General features: G+C 43.7%; 1 protein-coding gene across 7 annotated transcripts in view; it reads left to right on the top strand.

The window, feature by feature from the left end:
- Positions 1–15,904, top strand: part of STAB1 (stabilin 1) — a 98,648-nt gene that overhangs the window by 26,220 nt on the left and 56,524 nt on the right. For all 7 annotated transcript variants that reach the window (XR_006292503.1, XR_005226156.2, XM_043552237.1 and 4 more), the window contains 11 exons: positions 644–706; positions 1,835–1,948; positions 2,411–2,464; positions 5,563–5,643; positions 5,960–6,118; positions 7,743–7,805; positions 10,515–10,616; positions 12,287–12,373; positions 14,053–14,164; positions 14,911–15,091; positions 15,426–15,519. Coding sequence is in view for 5 of the 7 variants with exons in the window: in XM_043552237.1 (XP_043408172.1) it covers positions 644–706; positions 1,835–1,948; positions 2,411–2,464; positions 5,563–5,643; positions 5,960–6,118; positions 7,743–7,805; positions 10,515–10,616; positions 12,287–12,373; positions 14,053–14,164; positions 14,911–15,091; positions 15,426–15,519 (1,110 nt within the window). In the remaining 2 variants the exon portion in view is untranslated. The remainder of the gene's footprint in view (positions 1–643; positions 707–1,834; positions 1,949–2,410; positions 2,465–5,562; positions 5,644–5,959; positions 6,119–7,742; positions 7,806–10,514; positions 10,617–12,286; positions 12,374–14,052; positions 14,165–14,910; positions 15,092–15,425; positions 15,520–15,904) is intronic.

The following is a 15,904-nucleotide window of genomic DNA, read 5'->3' as shown; positions in this document are numbered from 1 at the left end:
TTTGAACTTTTTGGTGTTTTAAAAAAAGCACTATAACTGTTATCAACACAACAAAAATGTCCGCATAGACAGCCCTACCAAAACAAAGGGCACTGGTTTTTCTTCATGTTTTCAGGTGTGTGCATGCATGTAATGTTTTTCCCCTGCTCTGGGTCTATCTGCTCTGTTCTCATATGCAAGTCGTATAGAGGGAACTTGTTTTCAAAATACAGGAGAGCAGGATTCTTGTGCACTGCCATTCCCTGCCTATGTACAAGAACGGAGCTGATTTTGGTTTAGCTGGGAAAAGCATGTGGTTCTATCTTTGCAGCACTGATGACCACATGTTAGCTCCCACTAAGGTCAGTCTCCAAAAGGCAGAGTCATGCACTGAAAGTGGGAGCTACAAATGTGCATGGTGCCTCTGAAGACTGGGTTTGTTGTGTGTAAGAGTGAATCTCAGATCTAAACTACATCAGTCTAGGTTGCTGTTGAGTCAACCAGTTATGGCAGATTTTTTAAAAATACAATGGGAACTACGGTATTCTATGACTTCTCTAGCACACAACTTGCAAGTTTTGAAACAAAGGGCGCTCTAGTTCCTGCCCTGACCTCACTTGAATCCCATCCATTCTTTCCCCTTTCCTTTTATCTCTACTTGCAGAAAACCATTGGGGAGATCCTTGCTTCAATGGAGATCTTCAGTCGATTTGAAACTATCCTGGAGGTGAGGGTGTTTGTCTGCCCCTCAGGACAGTGCCGTGTGGGGGACTGTGAACGTTTGCTGTGTTACAGCTGTAGCATTCTCTCAGGAAACGGGGTAGCTGTTTGCACTGAAAAACTGCATTTAAAAAAAATAGCTTCAGTAGCTTGACTTTCTGTAGTTGACATTTTTGCAATGTCACCACTTTTATTTTGCTTCCTTTATAAGAAAACTTAGTGTAGGTGAAAAGTGCTGGATTGACATCCTGGGGACAAAAGTCTTCTCTTTATCCATAGAACAGGTACAGCACAGTCAGCTACAGTTCAGGCTTCCCCACCAGTGCACTTCGCACCTGAACCAAAGGGGGCCACATCTAGGAGAGAGAAGAGAGTAGATTCTCCATGGTTCATTCAGTCCATGGCCTCTCTGCTGTGACTGCTAATGAAAGCCTTGATTGTGTTGTGGATACCTGCCCACTAGGAATTGGATTGAAACCACTGTTGCTTTTCATACAGACACTTAAACACAAATAGCCTTAAGATGATAATCCCCTGAGGCCCCTGTCCCTGAGCCAGGTTTGACCTGGTGGCCCAAGGGAAATGTTCCATATCCTGTTGTTGGTCCCCTGAGCTGTCCAACCCCCCTGTAGTGTTACACTCTGAAATGTTTTGCAGCATTCCTGTTTTCAGGGGACCATTCCATCAGTTACTGTTCATTTGCAAAATGTATTAAACACATCTTGGAATATAGCTTTGATTCTATTTTTCTCACTCTAGTTGTATTCAGATAGAGGGGTTAGTCTATGTATATGTATTCTTGTTTGTGTAAAACCTGCAATGGGAAAGCACTAGTAAAATACCAGTTGCTTATAGGAGCTCTGTTTAAACTGTTATGACTGTTTTCTGCCAATAGCTTTTTTGGCTCAGCTGTTTTGCTAGGACAGGTTCCTGTCTGTCTATATTAGGACTTTATGCTGCTGCCCATCACAGCAGAACTTGACCATTTTCAGTATACGTTTATTAGCAGTAGCAAAGTCCCTAGTGGACTACAGGGCCTCTCTGAATTTTCTCCCTTTCTTACAGCCCATCTTTCGCTAACTCATCCTTGTTTTAGACTAAAAAGTTTCATTCCACTGCTGTTTAATATTTGCAGAACTGTGGCCTGCCTTCAATACTGGATGGACCAGGACCCTTCACTGTGTTTGTGCCAAGCAACAATGGAGTGGATAAGTTAAGAGATGGGAGGCTTATTTATCTTTTTACAGAGGTGAGATTTCATCAGTGTTTTGGATGAATTCCTCTTGTGGCATTAGGTTTCATGAGATGGGCTTGTGTCAAAGGGAGTATGATCAGTTAGGAGATCAAAATGGTACTGGCAAACTCAGAATTTAATGTAAAGACACAAATGTGTGTGATGAGCTTATCTCAGCTGGAAGTTGCTCTTTCCATATTTGAGCAAAGTATGTCCCAGTTCCTGTAATACTCCAGAAGGAAGCTCTGTTTTTCATGCTGATGTGACCAGCAATGGCAAACGTATCACAAGTTTGGTTATATTGTTAAATGCAGATTTTTAAAAAATTACCTTTCAAGTAAAGATACTGTAAAAATCCACATACATTTCAAATTCACTGATTACCAGAATGCTTCATTTCAGTTCCCTCTTCTTTGTGCCAAATGCCAAGAGAGAGCATCTATTTATTGTCGTCATTATCTCCATTTCCCTCCCTAGGGGATAAATAAGCTTCAGGAGCTTGTGAAACATCATATCTACACTGCAGCAGCGGTAAGGCATCTTAGTTTCCAGTGTATTGGAGTCCTTTGGGCCAGCATATAATTAAACACTGACTTGTGTTCAGTTCTTCAGTGTCCCTCTAGCTACCTCTTCGTTGCTTAGGCTTCCCACAGAGGAAGAGTGAGAGAGATGTGACAGAGGCCCTGAGACAGCAAAGCATTTAAGCATGTGAGTCATCCCACTGACTTCAATGGGTCTACTCACATGCTTGAAGTTAATCGTGTCTAAGTGCTTGGCTGTATCAGGGCCCTAATGATAAAGCCCTTAGTTTCTTGGGTGGGCGGGTGGGGTGTGTGTGTGTGTTTTCTTTAACATTTTATCATTAAAATGAAAATATTACTCCACAAAACCTATGAGAGACGAAATGCTTGGTTTTTTCCTTTATTTTCAAAAGGTTAATTAGGAGTTTCCAAAGTTTGCCATTAAGATTTATAAATGAGGCAATGTTAAGAGCAACATGTTTGTCCCTTTTGGACCAAATTCACCCGTGGTGTTAAATGCATTGAAATCAGTGGATTCATACTGTCGTGTAATGCATTCCCTTGTGTAGTCTAATATTTCCAAAAAGATCCAGGCTTTTTTTTCCCTTCTGTTCTAGATGTTTTTACATATAATGTGGGACTTGTGAAAGGTGTCAGATTGCCAGTCCTGGAGCCCTCTGTCCACATAAATGGTAGAGCACAGATAGTGGCGAGTCCACTCCAACGTGTCTCAGTCTCGACCTGGAGGGAGTTCAGCCTCCATGCCCACTTAGTTTATAGATTAGGCATATTTGCTGAGATTGCCAACAAAGGAACCAGTTAATACCAGTTTTGTTAATGGCTTTTGTGCTGTCGACACCTACCCACTAGAAACTGGACTGAGATCCACCAAACTCATTGCACATAGGCCACTGAATGACTGCCAGTCTCTGGTAACTTTTTGACCGTTCTGAATAATGGATATTGGCAACCAGTGTTTGAACCATCCAGTCATCCAGGCTCAAAATATCTGATTTCATTTAAATATTAAATAAAAAAAAATTAAAGAATAAATATATTCATTCTTCTTTTTAAAAAACCGACCTGTTTTAAAACTAAATTTGAAATTATTGCTACCTATATTAAGGCCTAAATTTACTATAATCTTTTAAAATAATTAAAATAATAAAAAATGCTACATTAATAAGCCCTCCTCAAATTGTAATGGGTTAAAGGGAGCTGTTTTTTAAATTATATTTAGAATCAGTGGGTAGCCATCTTTAATTTTTTACGCTGGCTCAGGCTTTATAAGTATGTCACAGTGTCATGTATTGTATTAAGCATCTATATCATTTTCAGTCTTTACAATGGAGCAAATGCTGGTATTTACATTTTTCTAAATGTCAGTTGAGGGAACTGATTGGGACTTGAAAAAGCTTCTTTTCCACTTCCAATCTATGAGTAAAACAACATGGGAGAAGATTAGATCTACTGGTTCTAAAAACATGCAGGACATGATGTCCAGAAATAATCAGTTCAATTCACTAGCTAACTTAGTTTTAAGACCAAAACATTCTCATAAATTTATTTTTCTGATGTATCCAGCACATTTAGGAGAGTTTGTTTAACTAATAAAAAACAATTTTAAAATGCTGGTTTTATGGATTTTTAAATTAATTCCAATTTCCATCCAAATGCAGCCTGAGACAAATCACAAGCAAAAATTAACCATCTAGAAGATAGGAAATTCATCACTTTCTGACATAATAAATGTATAAATTAAGATTCTAAGTAACAGTATAATTGCTTAAATAAATGTGTATTAGTTATAGTGTTACCTTTCAGGTTAGCAAGAAGGAGGACCAGATTTAGTGAAAAGGCTGTATTTAGTTCCAATATAGAGCTTACATGGTGCACAGACTTTGTGCTACTGCTCTGCACAGGGGTGAATTTCACCTGGTGAGAACATACAAATGGGACCCCCTTTTGTGTTTTGCTGCTGTTGTTTTTTTTGTCCAGCACAACTAACACCCATATTTCATCAGCTCAGATAAGGCCTGGTCCAAAGCACAAACAAGTCAATGGGAGAATTTCCATTGACTTCACTGGCTTTTGATTAGTACTTAATTCCTTGATATGAGTTTACTTTTAGTTGTCTGATCTTGCAGACACAAAAAGTGTTGATTTGTATCATAGGTGAGCTGTTAACATGAGGTTCTTAGCTACCTCCCTTTATTCTCTACTTTTTATAAACCTGTCCACGTTAAGAACAGAACTGTGAAAACTACAACCATTTTCCAACATGATTTGTGCTACAGTAGCCTGGTCTCTCTGTTCAGGGAAGACCATTGTTGTTATGTTTGCAAACATGCTCTAGACCAGTGGTTCTCAACCAGCGGTATGTATACTCCAGGGGGTACTCAGCGGTCTTCCGGCGGTACATCAGCTCATCTAGATATTTGCCTAGTTTTACAACAGGCTACATAAAAATCACTAGCAAAGTCACTACAAACTAAAATTTCATACAGACAATGACTGGTTTATACTGCTCTATATACTATACACTGAAATGTAAGTACAATATTTATATTCCAGTTGATTTATAATTATAAGGTAAAAATGAGAAAGTCAGCAATTTTTCAGTAAGTGTGCTGTGACACTTTTGTATTTTTATGTTTGATTTTGTAAGCAAGTAATTTTTAAGTGAGGTGAAACTTGGGGTACTCAAGACAAATCAGACTCCTGAAAGGGGTACAGTAGTCCAGAAAGGTTGAGTCTAGCCCAAGCGCAACCCCCCCCCCCCCCAGCAGCACCCACAAAGGTGCCCCCCCGCACCCTCCGCCCCAAGGTTTAGTCAGAGGTATTTATAGTTTGTCATGGACAGGTCACAGGCCATGATTTTTTGTTTATTGCCCGTGACCTGTCAATGACTTTTACTAAAAATACCCATGACTAAACTGTAGCCTTAGTCATGTGTGTATTTTGCAGAGGAAAGTTTAAATATTAAAGTCAACTCTTCAAAGCTGGTTTAGGGAGAGAATTTGTAGTGATTCTGAAATACATACAACTCTCTCTCCTCCTCCAGTTTGTTTTTCATAGCATTGTCTCCTTTTTGTATATATATTTCAGGTGACTGTGGAGAAACTGACAACGATGCCACAGATTATAACCATGGCAAACCAGATACTGACTGTCAATATCAGTGAGGATGTAAGCACCACATGCTAGAGATGGGCTGAAACCAGAGTCGAAATATAAACACTCAAAGCTTTGAAAAAGTTTGGTTCTGGAACAGGACTTTATGACTCAGGCAAACTATGCTAAGTCCTCTGCTTAGTAAAGTAGATTTATTTAAATCTACTATGCATTCGCCTCTCCTGTCTTCCACTAGGAAAGATGGATATTGTGTGGCTGATATTGAGGAGACTGCGTATTGTAATTTACCAGCATGTCTCCTTACGTTGTTTAAGAGTGGGAATGACTTAGGGTATTGATTTTGTTTTGTTTTGGGGGTTTTTTGGGACAGGGGAGAATTCTGTTGGATGATTCTGGCATTCCCTTGATCAAGAGGGACATTGTGGCGTCAAATGGAATCATTCATACCTTGGATGGCATCTTCATTCCCCCTTCGATAATCCCCATTCTGCCACAGAGGTGCAATGAAGAACAGCACAAAATCATAGCAGTAAGTCAAGTTTTTCCATTCTTTCCCCCAGTGGGTGCTACAGACAAACCTCAGATAGATTCTAATGGAGCACAGAAGGTATGTCTGTGTATTCTCACACTGCGAATTAAATTCACCCCCATTGTGAACCCTGGTGCTAGACTGCCTCCAGAGCTAGCCAGTGTACGTGCTGTGAGTATTTCTTCTGCTAACGCTTCCACACGACTTTGCTGGGAAGTCAGCTGTTTTCTCTTAGGAATTTGTTTTTGACAAAAGACTTAGAGCAGCACTTTTTCCCTCCTACCCAAGATATCCATGATTCAGAAAGGAGTTTAGTTCTTCAGAGGGCTGCTATTTGGGAATTGTTTGACATGCAATCCTTCCTGTTTATACCAGAGCTGCCAACCAGTTTGATAATGCCTGATCACCTGGCTCTGAACTTGTGTCTCCTATTAGTTTGGACTGGGAAGCCGAATCATTTTTATTTCTTTATGTAAACTAAATCTTTTGAAATGCCCTGTGGCTTTGCAATGCCTTCTGATGGCACTTTTTCAAAGAGGCTGGCTGCTGTCCCATTGAAGTCACAGCAGGAGCACATAGAGATGTAGCAAGTGCTGTATGGAATGCTGATCCTATAATGAAAGGCATGCATCCCCCTCCTCCCACACAGCAAACCTCTCCAGCAGCCTTCATTTTAGTCCCAAATTCCCTACGTTCCACACAAATTTGGTGCCCTGTCACTTCTATTGTTGAAAATTATTTACATCTGAAATGAAGACTCTCTGCACTGGGGCTACAGAAAGAGTCTTTTACACTGAAGGAAGGAAAGGAGTACTTGTGGCACCTTAGAGACTAACAAATTTATTTGAGCCTAAGCTTTCGTGAGCTACAGCTCACTTCATCGGATGCTGTAGCTCACGAAAGCTTATGCTCAAATAAATTTGTTAGTCTCTAAGGTGCCACAAGTACTCCTTTTCTTTTTGCGAATACAGACTAACACGGCTGCTACTCTGAAAACTGAAGGAAGGAGTTTCACAAAAGATTAAATTTCCTGCATGAATAGGTTTTTTGTGCCCCTTATTCTGGGTGTTTTTCACACACACTGTCCCACATTTGGGCCAGAGCTGGTTCCTTCACAGAGCTCCACTGAAGCCAGTGGGGCCCGTTACAGGTTTGAAGTCCACCTGTGTCCATCTCTGTGCTGGATTGAGGCCCCAGTAACAGCCCAGAAGTGACGTAAGAGTCCACAGTATTTCTGGGTGTTGTGAGACCTAAAGCATTAACTGTAAAACACAGCTTCCAACACAGCTACAAACAATATCTATTAGCCAAAGGCCCGAGTGGTTTGTCCTCATCTCAGAGAGATGTACCTGCGTAACTCCCAGCACTTTGAGATGTGAGCAATACCCACAGAAATTATCTGGGAAACTTTTTTTCTTTAAATGAAAAACTCACCTTGTTCCTGAATCTTTACTTCTTAAAACTTCTTTGGTCATATTTCTTATTATGGCAAAAAAAAAGGGTGTCAAAAGCAATATTTCTGTGTTGTTCTTCATGCATGAGCATAAAATGGGGTTATGTCTGAGTGTGTATAAATGTAAATACTTTTATGGGAAGGACTTTTCTTCTCTTGGTTTTATAACAGGGCTCTTGTGTTGATTGTGGGGCCTTGAACACCAGCGTTTGCCCTCCTCACAGCATAGAAATGGTAAATACCTTGTTTATTTGTATTATAATAGCACCCATTGTGCTAGACACTGTACAGATGCATAGTAAGAGTGCTGATAACTCAAAGAGCTTACAATCTAAATAGACAAGACAGACAACGGGTGGGAGTGGAAACTGAGGCACAGTGAGGGGAAGTGACTTGCTCAATGTCACACAGCAGGTCAGTGACAAAGCCAGGAGTGTAACCCAGGCCTCCTGGGTCCTAGTCCAGGGCTTAATCCACTGGTCTATGCTGCCTCTGGTTCTGAAGTGTGCAGAACCTGATCACTGGAGTGACATGAAGCATTGTGTGTGTTAAGTGAAACTAGACTTTTAACACCCTGACTCCACCAGAGAGAACGCCTTTCCCTACCAGTTGGATCTTTGCCCAGATCAGCCCAGCCTTTGTCCTCCTGCCCTTTTCAACGTGCTAATCAACTGCCACTCAAAGGAATCACCAACCTTGATTCTACCAAAACCATGTTGCTGTTCCTCTAGTGTAGTGGTTTTCAAAGTTTGGGTTGCGACCCAGTACTGGGTCACGGAATGCAAGGCACTGGTTTGCCTTGCTCAGCACCCAGGATCCCTGATAGCCGGCCAGTAAAAACTAGTAGTCCCTACCTGTTCTGATACCGCACTGCGCCCCTGAAGCAGCCAGCAGCAGGTCCAGCTCATAGGCAGGGGGGCCACGGGGCTCTGCGCACTGCCCCCGCCCCAAGCACTGGCAACACACTCCCATTGGCCGGGCGATGACTGCGGGCCTCCACCTAGGAGCCGGACTTGCTGGCTGCTTCCGGGGCGCAGTGCAGCTCCTGCCTCTGCACCCCGCCTGTGCTGCTGACCGGGAGCCGCCGGAGGTAAGCCCATGCCCCAATCTCCTGCCCCAGCCCTGAGCCCCCTCCTGCATCCCAAACCCCTCATCCCCAGTCCTAGCCCAGAACCCTGACCTCCTCCCACACCCCAAACACCTGTCCTAGCCCAGAGCCCCCTCCCACACCCTGAACCCCTCATTCCCGGCCCTACCCTGCAGCCCTCACCTCTTCACCCCAACCCTCTGCCCCAGCCCTGAGCCTCCTCCCACATCCCAAACCCCTCATCCCCAGCTCCATTGGATCATGGGCATCTCTTCAATTGGGTCACCAGAAAAAAAGTTTGAAAACCACTGCTCTAGTGGGAATATGCACATGTTGTATCTTGGTCACTGGAAAGATGCAGCAAACCTGTTGTGCCTTGTCTAGTCACTTGTCTAGCCCGATTCTTGGTGGGTGCGACATAGCTCACTTTTGGTTCAGGCAGCCTGACTGGTACATGTTGAGTTTGCCAGGCTGAGGTGAGTCCGCACATGGCTCTGACAGGCAGAGTGGCTAGAGGTTGTCTGAAGCAGGTTGGAAGTGGTTGCTGATTGGGTATCGCTGATGGGTGTTCCTGCCAGGTGAGGTCAGCTCTTCTTTTGTTGTTCAAGGTGGAGTTCGGTCCCATCAGATATGCTGTTGATTCCAGTGTGCTGAGGCACAAATTCATTCTGATTTCTACCTAGTCCCAGCTATGCGAATTGTTTTGCTCCTAGCAGAGAGACAAATCCTGTAGTCCTTACTCAGTCCAACTCCCACTAGGGTATATTTTGCATGAGTTAAGAGTGTAAAACCAATCTCAGACTGGGCATGCTAAGAAAACAAGAAAAAAATATAGGGTGAGATATTCTAAAGACCCTATTTCTTTTAAAAAATGACTTGGGGACTTAATTATTTGCACAACTCTTGTCCTGATTTTTTAGGGCGCCAGCCATACTGAAAAGTTGAAAAACATTTGTTTTGAGTCGAACAAAACATTTTTTTTCAACCTGAAACAAAACGTTTCCGTTTCGGTTTTGAACTGTTAGAACTTTTTAAAAAATAAAATTGAAGAAAATGTTACCCACAGTCTCCAGCAGCTATCGTCTTACTCCTGCTGTGAGACAGCAGCATCCCCTGCTTCCCAGCTGTGGACAAAGACCATCAGAAACGGTCATGCTGCTGTGGGCAGGTTTTGCTCCCAAGATTTAAAGTGCCTGGCTAAGATTTTCAAAACTAGTGAGTGATTTTCGGTGGCTCCATATTTAGGTGCCCAAATTCTGAGACCTCAAAGGGGTCTGATTTTCAGAAAAGCCCCTTTTAGGTATCTCAACTTGGACATCTAAAAATGGGGCCACCCAAACTCGCTAGTCACTTCTGAAAACCTTGGCCCTGAGTTTGCACTCTAACAGTAACTGGTGAAGTTAGAGGCATTGTGGGGCCAAGTTCATCCCCAGAACAACTCCTCTGAAGTCACTAGAGTTACCCCAGCAATTATTTCCACCTCTCAACTCTTTCTCTTTATGGGACTGGTAGCAAGTTAACTTGCTCCCATCATGTGCATTGTTGGCTTGTTAACCAAACAATAGAGAGACTTGTTTGTGACCCAGTTTTTAAGTAACTGCAGTGTTCTGCCCTAGCACAAGCTGTGTGATCAGAACAGATGGCCATCACTAGGGTCTGATTTATGGACTCTTGTGAGGCAGAGGAAGCAGTTGTATGCCTTCCAGTACAATAGGCTCTCCATAATGATATCTAGTTCACCTTGACACTCTCATGAACTTCCTCAGCTCAATGATATACAGTTACGCTTTGCAGCAAGGGGGAGGGGAAAAGCATGAACATAGCTGTTGTGCTGATGACTTGTTTCATTTCTGAAGGCTCAGGGGAACTATCCAAGTGAATGTGTCTATGTCCATGATCCATTAGGCTTCAACGTCCTGAAAAAGGGCTGTGCCAGGTACTGCAATCAAACCATTCTGGTAAGTGTGACGTATCATATGCAAGGGCACATTTCAATTCAAGAGAGCTTAACTTGGCTTCTCCTGGCTTAGCTAGAGGAGAGTGTTTTGCCTTGAACCGGTTGGTTCCCAACTGGGGTACAAGTGGCTGGGGGGGCGGGGAAGTGCTCCCACACTAAGGGTATGTTTACCCTGCCGTCGGGAGGTGTGATTGCAGCAGGTGTAGACATACCCAAGCTAGCTTTGAGCTAATCTAACGTGAGTAACAATAGCCGTGAAGCACTGGTGGTGGCACAGCTAGCTCCAACCACCCAGACCCCTGGGTACATACTCAGGTCGGTGGCTACCTCCCATGCTACCGTGGCTTCACTGCTTTTGTCGCTGGCTCGTGCATGACAAAGCTAGCTCAGATATGTCTAAACCTGCTTCTGTCACATCTCCCAACTGCAGGATAGACATACCCTAAAGGTGTGGATATACTTCATGCCAGGGGTGTGATTCCCTGCTCAAGGAGGCACAACCGCACTAGCACTGATCCAGTTAACATGCTAAAAATTGTGTACAGCTGCAGCCACACAAGCAGTGGGAAGGGCTAGCTGCCCCCAATGCACACACAGCTGAAGCCATAGATACGTACTCAGGGCAGCTAGCTTCTACTGCTCACGCTGCTGTGGCTATGCTATTTTTAGCATGCTAACTCAATCAGATCTAGTGCAAGTATGTCTCCTTGAGCTGAGAATCACACCTCCCACTCAAAGTGTCTATATCCTGTGTCCTGCCACTGGACTGGGGGTGGACTGCACTAACTGGGGAAGTTCCCTCCTAGGGGTAAATATTCAGCAAAATACTTGAGGATTGATCTGTATGACTCCGCCATTAAGTGCTGATGGAAGCTGCGTGGCTAAATCTACACGAGCCACCTTGAATGTGACAGGCTGAGGTGGAGGAAACATCGTAACAGAGAGCATGATGTTTATGACAGCTCCTCTTCTATCACAGAGCCCCACACGTCTCTCAAAGGAAACAGAGTGCAGTTAGAGAGTGCACGTTAAGCTTGCAGAGTGATCGTATCCTGTTGCTGAAACTCTATCAGGTGTTTTGGGAAACAGCCTCGTCCTGGCTAGAGATGTCAAGCTGCTTACAAGTGATCAGTCGTCAGGGAGCCAAGAGTACACACTGACCTGTGCGCGCCTTGTGAAATGTTTGCCTTCTATTTGTTGTGCTTCTGTTAGCAAAGCATATCAGCTCTCTGAAGCGACCCAGCAGGAGCACTCGCCTTCCTAAATGATGCAGCTTTTGGCAGGGATGGACAAAGGGCAGACATGGCCCAGAACAGTCAAAACCACAGGGCCCCAAAATCCAGCACATGGGCAGGAGGGGAGGGAAGTAGGTTTTGCTGGGGCGGGGGGAACCCTGGTTGGGTGCGGTAAGAGGGTATTGCTGGGGGGAAAATTGAGGTGTGGGGGATATTGGAGGCATAGTTCAGAATCCAGGTCAAATAGTCCTTTTGATTAATTCACCGCCACTGGACGAACTGAATTTAACACTTGCAAATGGAGAACGGCAGACTTGTAGTCTGAGCACTGAGAGGAACAAGAGAAAGAGATCTGAGTTCAGATCAAATACGTGTTGTATGGTGTTTAATACACTAAGCTTCTCCACACGGTGTACCAATGTTATGTCTTTTTCAGAAACCTGGGTGCTGCAAAGGATTCTTTGGTCCTGACTGCACTCCATGCCCTGGTGGATTCTCCAATCCATGCTACGGCAGAGGGAATGTAAGTGCACCAGAACCCACTATGTTGGACCCATGGTTGGATTATACTAGCCTTTTCAAACTCCTAGTGGGAAGCTGGGGAGTTTGGTCATGTGCATCTAATTGGCAGTGTTTACTAGGAATTCACATTCTTTGCACCAAACGTGGAAATTATCAGGGTCTTGTGCTCAACTTTGCAAAGGCCGAAGAAACAGAACACACAAAGCTTGGGTATAGACAAAGGATGGGAAGGACATAATCTCAATTCTGTTACTCTTGCTCTCCATCTTAAAGAGTGGATACATCTTGTCTTTGCTTCTTTCTTTCTCTGCCTCTTTTTCTCCTGACGAGGCATCATTTAGAGTCTAGAGAAAGTAAGGACAGTGTCTGTGCTGTACATAGCCATTGATTTCTCTATACTACACCTTTAAATGTGAGAGGTCTGCCTGTCTGGCCAGGGAGCAGGCTTGTGAGAAAATTAAAGACAGACAGTCTTACAGATGGGGAGCAAGTCATTTCTTTCTGTCTCCTGGAGCTAGAAAACAAAATCATAGCTACGTGCACCACAATATCTGGTACTGAGATTAATGCCTCTTCTAGGATTTATACCAATGTAACTCGGAACAAAATGTGTCCAATAGCTACCACTCGTACCACTCGTATATTACATGCATATATGACTGTATACAAGTTGTCAATGCCCTGCGCAGAAGTGAAGTACTGCATGTTGTATTTGCAAGGCAAGTTATGGCTGCTGTTGGAACTAAAGTTAACATTTCCAGGCTGTTGTGCTTTCAAATCTCACTATAATGTTTCATTCATGGAGTGTCTTTTTTCACAGTAATAGTGTAAATCTGTATGCATAACAGGTATCACAGTGTGACGTACAATAGGCAGGGTTAACTTTTCTCTCTTGTGGAAGAAGACTCGATCAAGGCTATGGATTAATATATGTTCAGGGCTGATCCTTCTAAACAAAATAACCCTCAGAGCCAAACCCCATGGGAAGAACAATGTGTGCTCATCTGCTGCAATTCCAAATGGTATTTGTCAGAGTGTTTTCTGTCTCTGTAACTCTGTCTGGGGCTCAAATACAAAATATTACAAGGCATTTGGCGCTAGCTCTGTAGGAACTGACTGCTATGCAGGATTTTCGATTACCACAAGAAACTTTTTTTGTTTTTGTTCTGAATGTACGGGAAATAATTCACGTCATCACTACACACTCATCTCATTCCCACTGGACACAGGTCACCCGGTTTACATAAAGTAAAAGCACTTGAAACTTCATCCAAAACTTGAGCTGAATCGTTTCTGATACTTGAAAAAGTTTGGTCTGTTTTTCTCTTCCACTTTGCATGTGCTTCCTGCCTGCAGCTGGGACCAAAAGCAGAAGCTCCAAAAAATCACGAGTGTGTGTTCACATGAGATTTCCAGCCCAGGTTTGCAGACCCTGGATAAATAAACATCTGAACTTTCAGCTGCTGTCTCAATTTAACTACCATTTTAACATCCAGCTTCTTTGCTTCTGATCACCAGGAGCATGTTAGCCTGTGTGTTTTTTTCTTGCTCCTAAGATGGTTCACAATCCTCCACGCTTTTCTGGAGCCTGCGAGGTTTCCCTTTAGACATTAATGTCTCTGTCACACATATTTTCCCTCCACCTTGCTCACTTCAGTTTTCTTTTTGCTTTCCTTCTAGTGTAGTGATGGGCTTCAAGGGAATGGCAACTGTCTCTGCTTTGAGGGTTTCAAAGGAATAGCCTGCCACATCTGCTCAAACCCAAACAAGCATGGGGAGAACTGTGATGAAGGTCTGTAATTCCTCAAGAAAGCAACCCTGATGGGTAACAGGCAGTAAACTGAGCAAAGTGGGCGTGAGAATGTAGGCATGGAACCTTTCCTAAGAGGGAGCTCTATGGAGTAGTTTCACAAGGTAGGCCCTTCATTTGGGTCATTTCATGCTGGAGTAGGCAAAGCACGGATCAATGTCTGGCAGATGGAGTTGGGCTCAACTGAAAAATTGAGATCCAGATTTTGGAACCCCCCCAGCAGTGTTTGAAAGTGTTTGGATCCATCTCTGTCAGGAGGGAATGACCCAATACATCTTTCCCATCTCTAAGTGCTCTGAGGGCCTGGAATCCAGTGCCTGAAGATAAAATGCTGTCATCCTTGCTTACCAGCCCCAGATAGGGTCTAACCCTGATGGTTTTGAATGAGATGGCTTTGAACATCCATTTCCATTAGCGTAAAGGCCCCCCCACCCCGGTTTTACTCATAATAACATCTTGCCAGATCCTTGGTTGGTGTAAATTAGCATGACTGCATTGAAAACAATGGAGCTGCATTGACTTATGCCAGCTGAGGATCTGCTCCATTAGGCATATTTTCAGGAAAAGCAGAAATGTCTCCCAGGTGACTTCTAAGAATTGAGAACTAATCTGACAGTCATTTGGTTTGAGAAGAGATTGCAAGAGAAATTGGAAAATCTAAAAAGTGCTCTCTCTGCAGGAGTTTGCCAACTCACCAGGCAACTGATTCTTCTCCGTGCGTTTGACAGATTGTGGTTGTATCCATGGAATTTGTGATAACAGGCCAGGCAGCGGGGGAACGTGCCAGTCCCGTTCATGTAAGGATGGCTATACCGGGGAATTCTGCGACAGAAGTTCTCAGAACTGTGGCCCGACTGCATCTCAGTATTGTCACCAGAACGCAGTCTGCAGCTTCAACAACACAGCAAGGTTATTATTTACATTGCGGGGGGGGGGGGGGGGGGGAGGTACACTGGGGCAAGGGCTGTGTCGCTGTGCATGTTTGTACAGCAGCTTGCACAGTGGGGCTCCAGTAATATAAATAGGATGTAGCCAGCTCTGTGTATTGGTGAGTATGTGGTTGCATATGCCATGTAGATGTCTATGCCACAGGAAATCACAGCATCTAAGAATGTCCTCACTGTGTTAAAGATGTGCAATCCTCTCTTTGCTGAATTTTAATGGAGCAGTGCTAGCAGACACCCTCTGCCTTGCTGCTCTTCTGTGCTTGGGAATTCATGTCTCTTTGTGCTTGGTTTTTAAGGTGCATCTGTACTGATGGCTATGAAGGGGATGGATTTTCCTGCCTGCCCATTGATCTGTGTAGGAAGCCAGAACGAGGAGGCTGTTCAGAAAATGTGAGTGGGTAACACAGAGGAAACATTAGCTACTGGCTAGAGCTGGGCTCCAGGATTCAGGAAATCTGTTCCCAGATCTGCCACTGACTCGTGTGGCCTTGGACACATTATTCGACCTGCTTATGCCTCAGTTTCCCCTTCTGTGATATAGGGTTAAATCCCACTTACCTCCCAGTGGTGATGTGAGGTATAATGAATTCAAGTTTGTAAAGCACATTGATGCCTGTGACTGGACAGTGCTACAGTAGAGCAAAGCATAATCATGTTTTTTAAACTTCAGTGTGGGGAATGCATCTGGATCATATAAAGGGGAAGCAGATGGGAGTGGGGCAAATGAAGGATGGATCTCTTTAAGAAGGCCAGCTGCCTCTCATCTTTGATTTGT

This window comes from Chelonia mydas, chromosome 7 (assembly GCF_015237465.2).
Source record: "Chelonia mydas isolate rCheMyd1 chromosome 7, rCheMyd1.pri.v2, whole genome shotgun sequence".
NCBI lineage: Eukaryota > Metazoa > Chordata > Testudines > Cheloniidae > Chelonia > Chelonia mydas.
The sequence above is the reverse complement of the archived record's forward strand: the minus strand, read 5'-3'. Positions and strand labels throughout refer to the sequence as shown.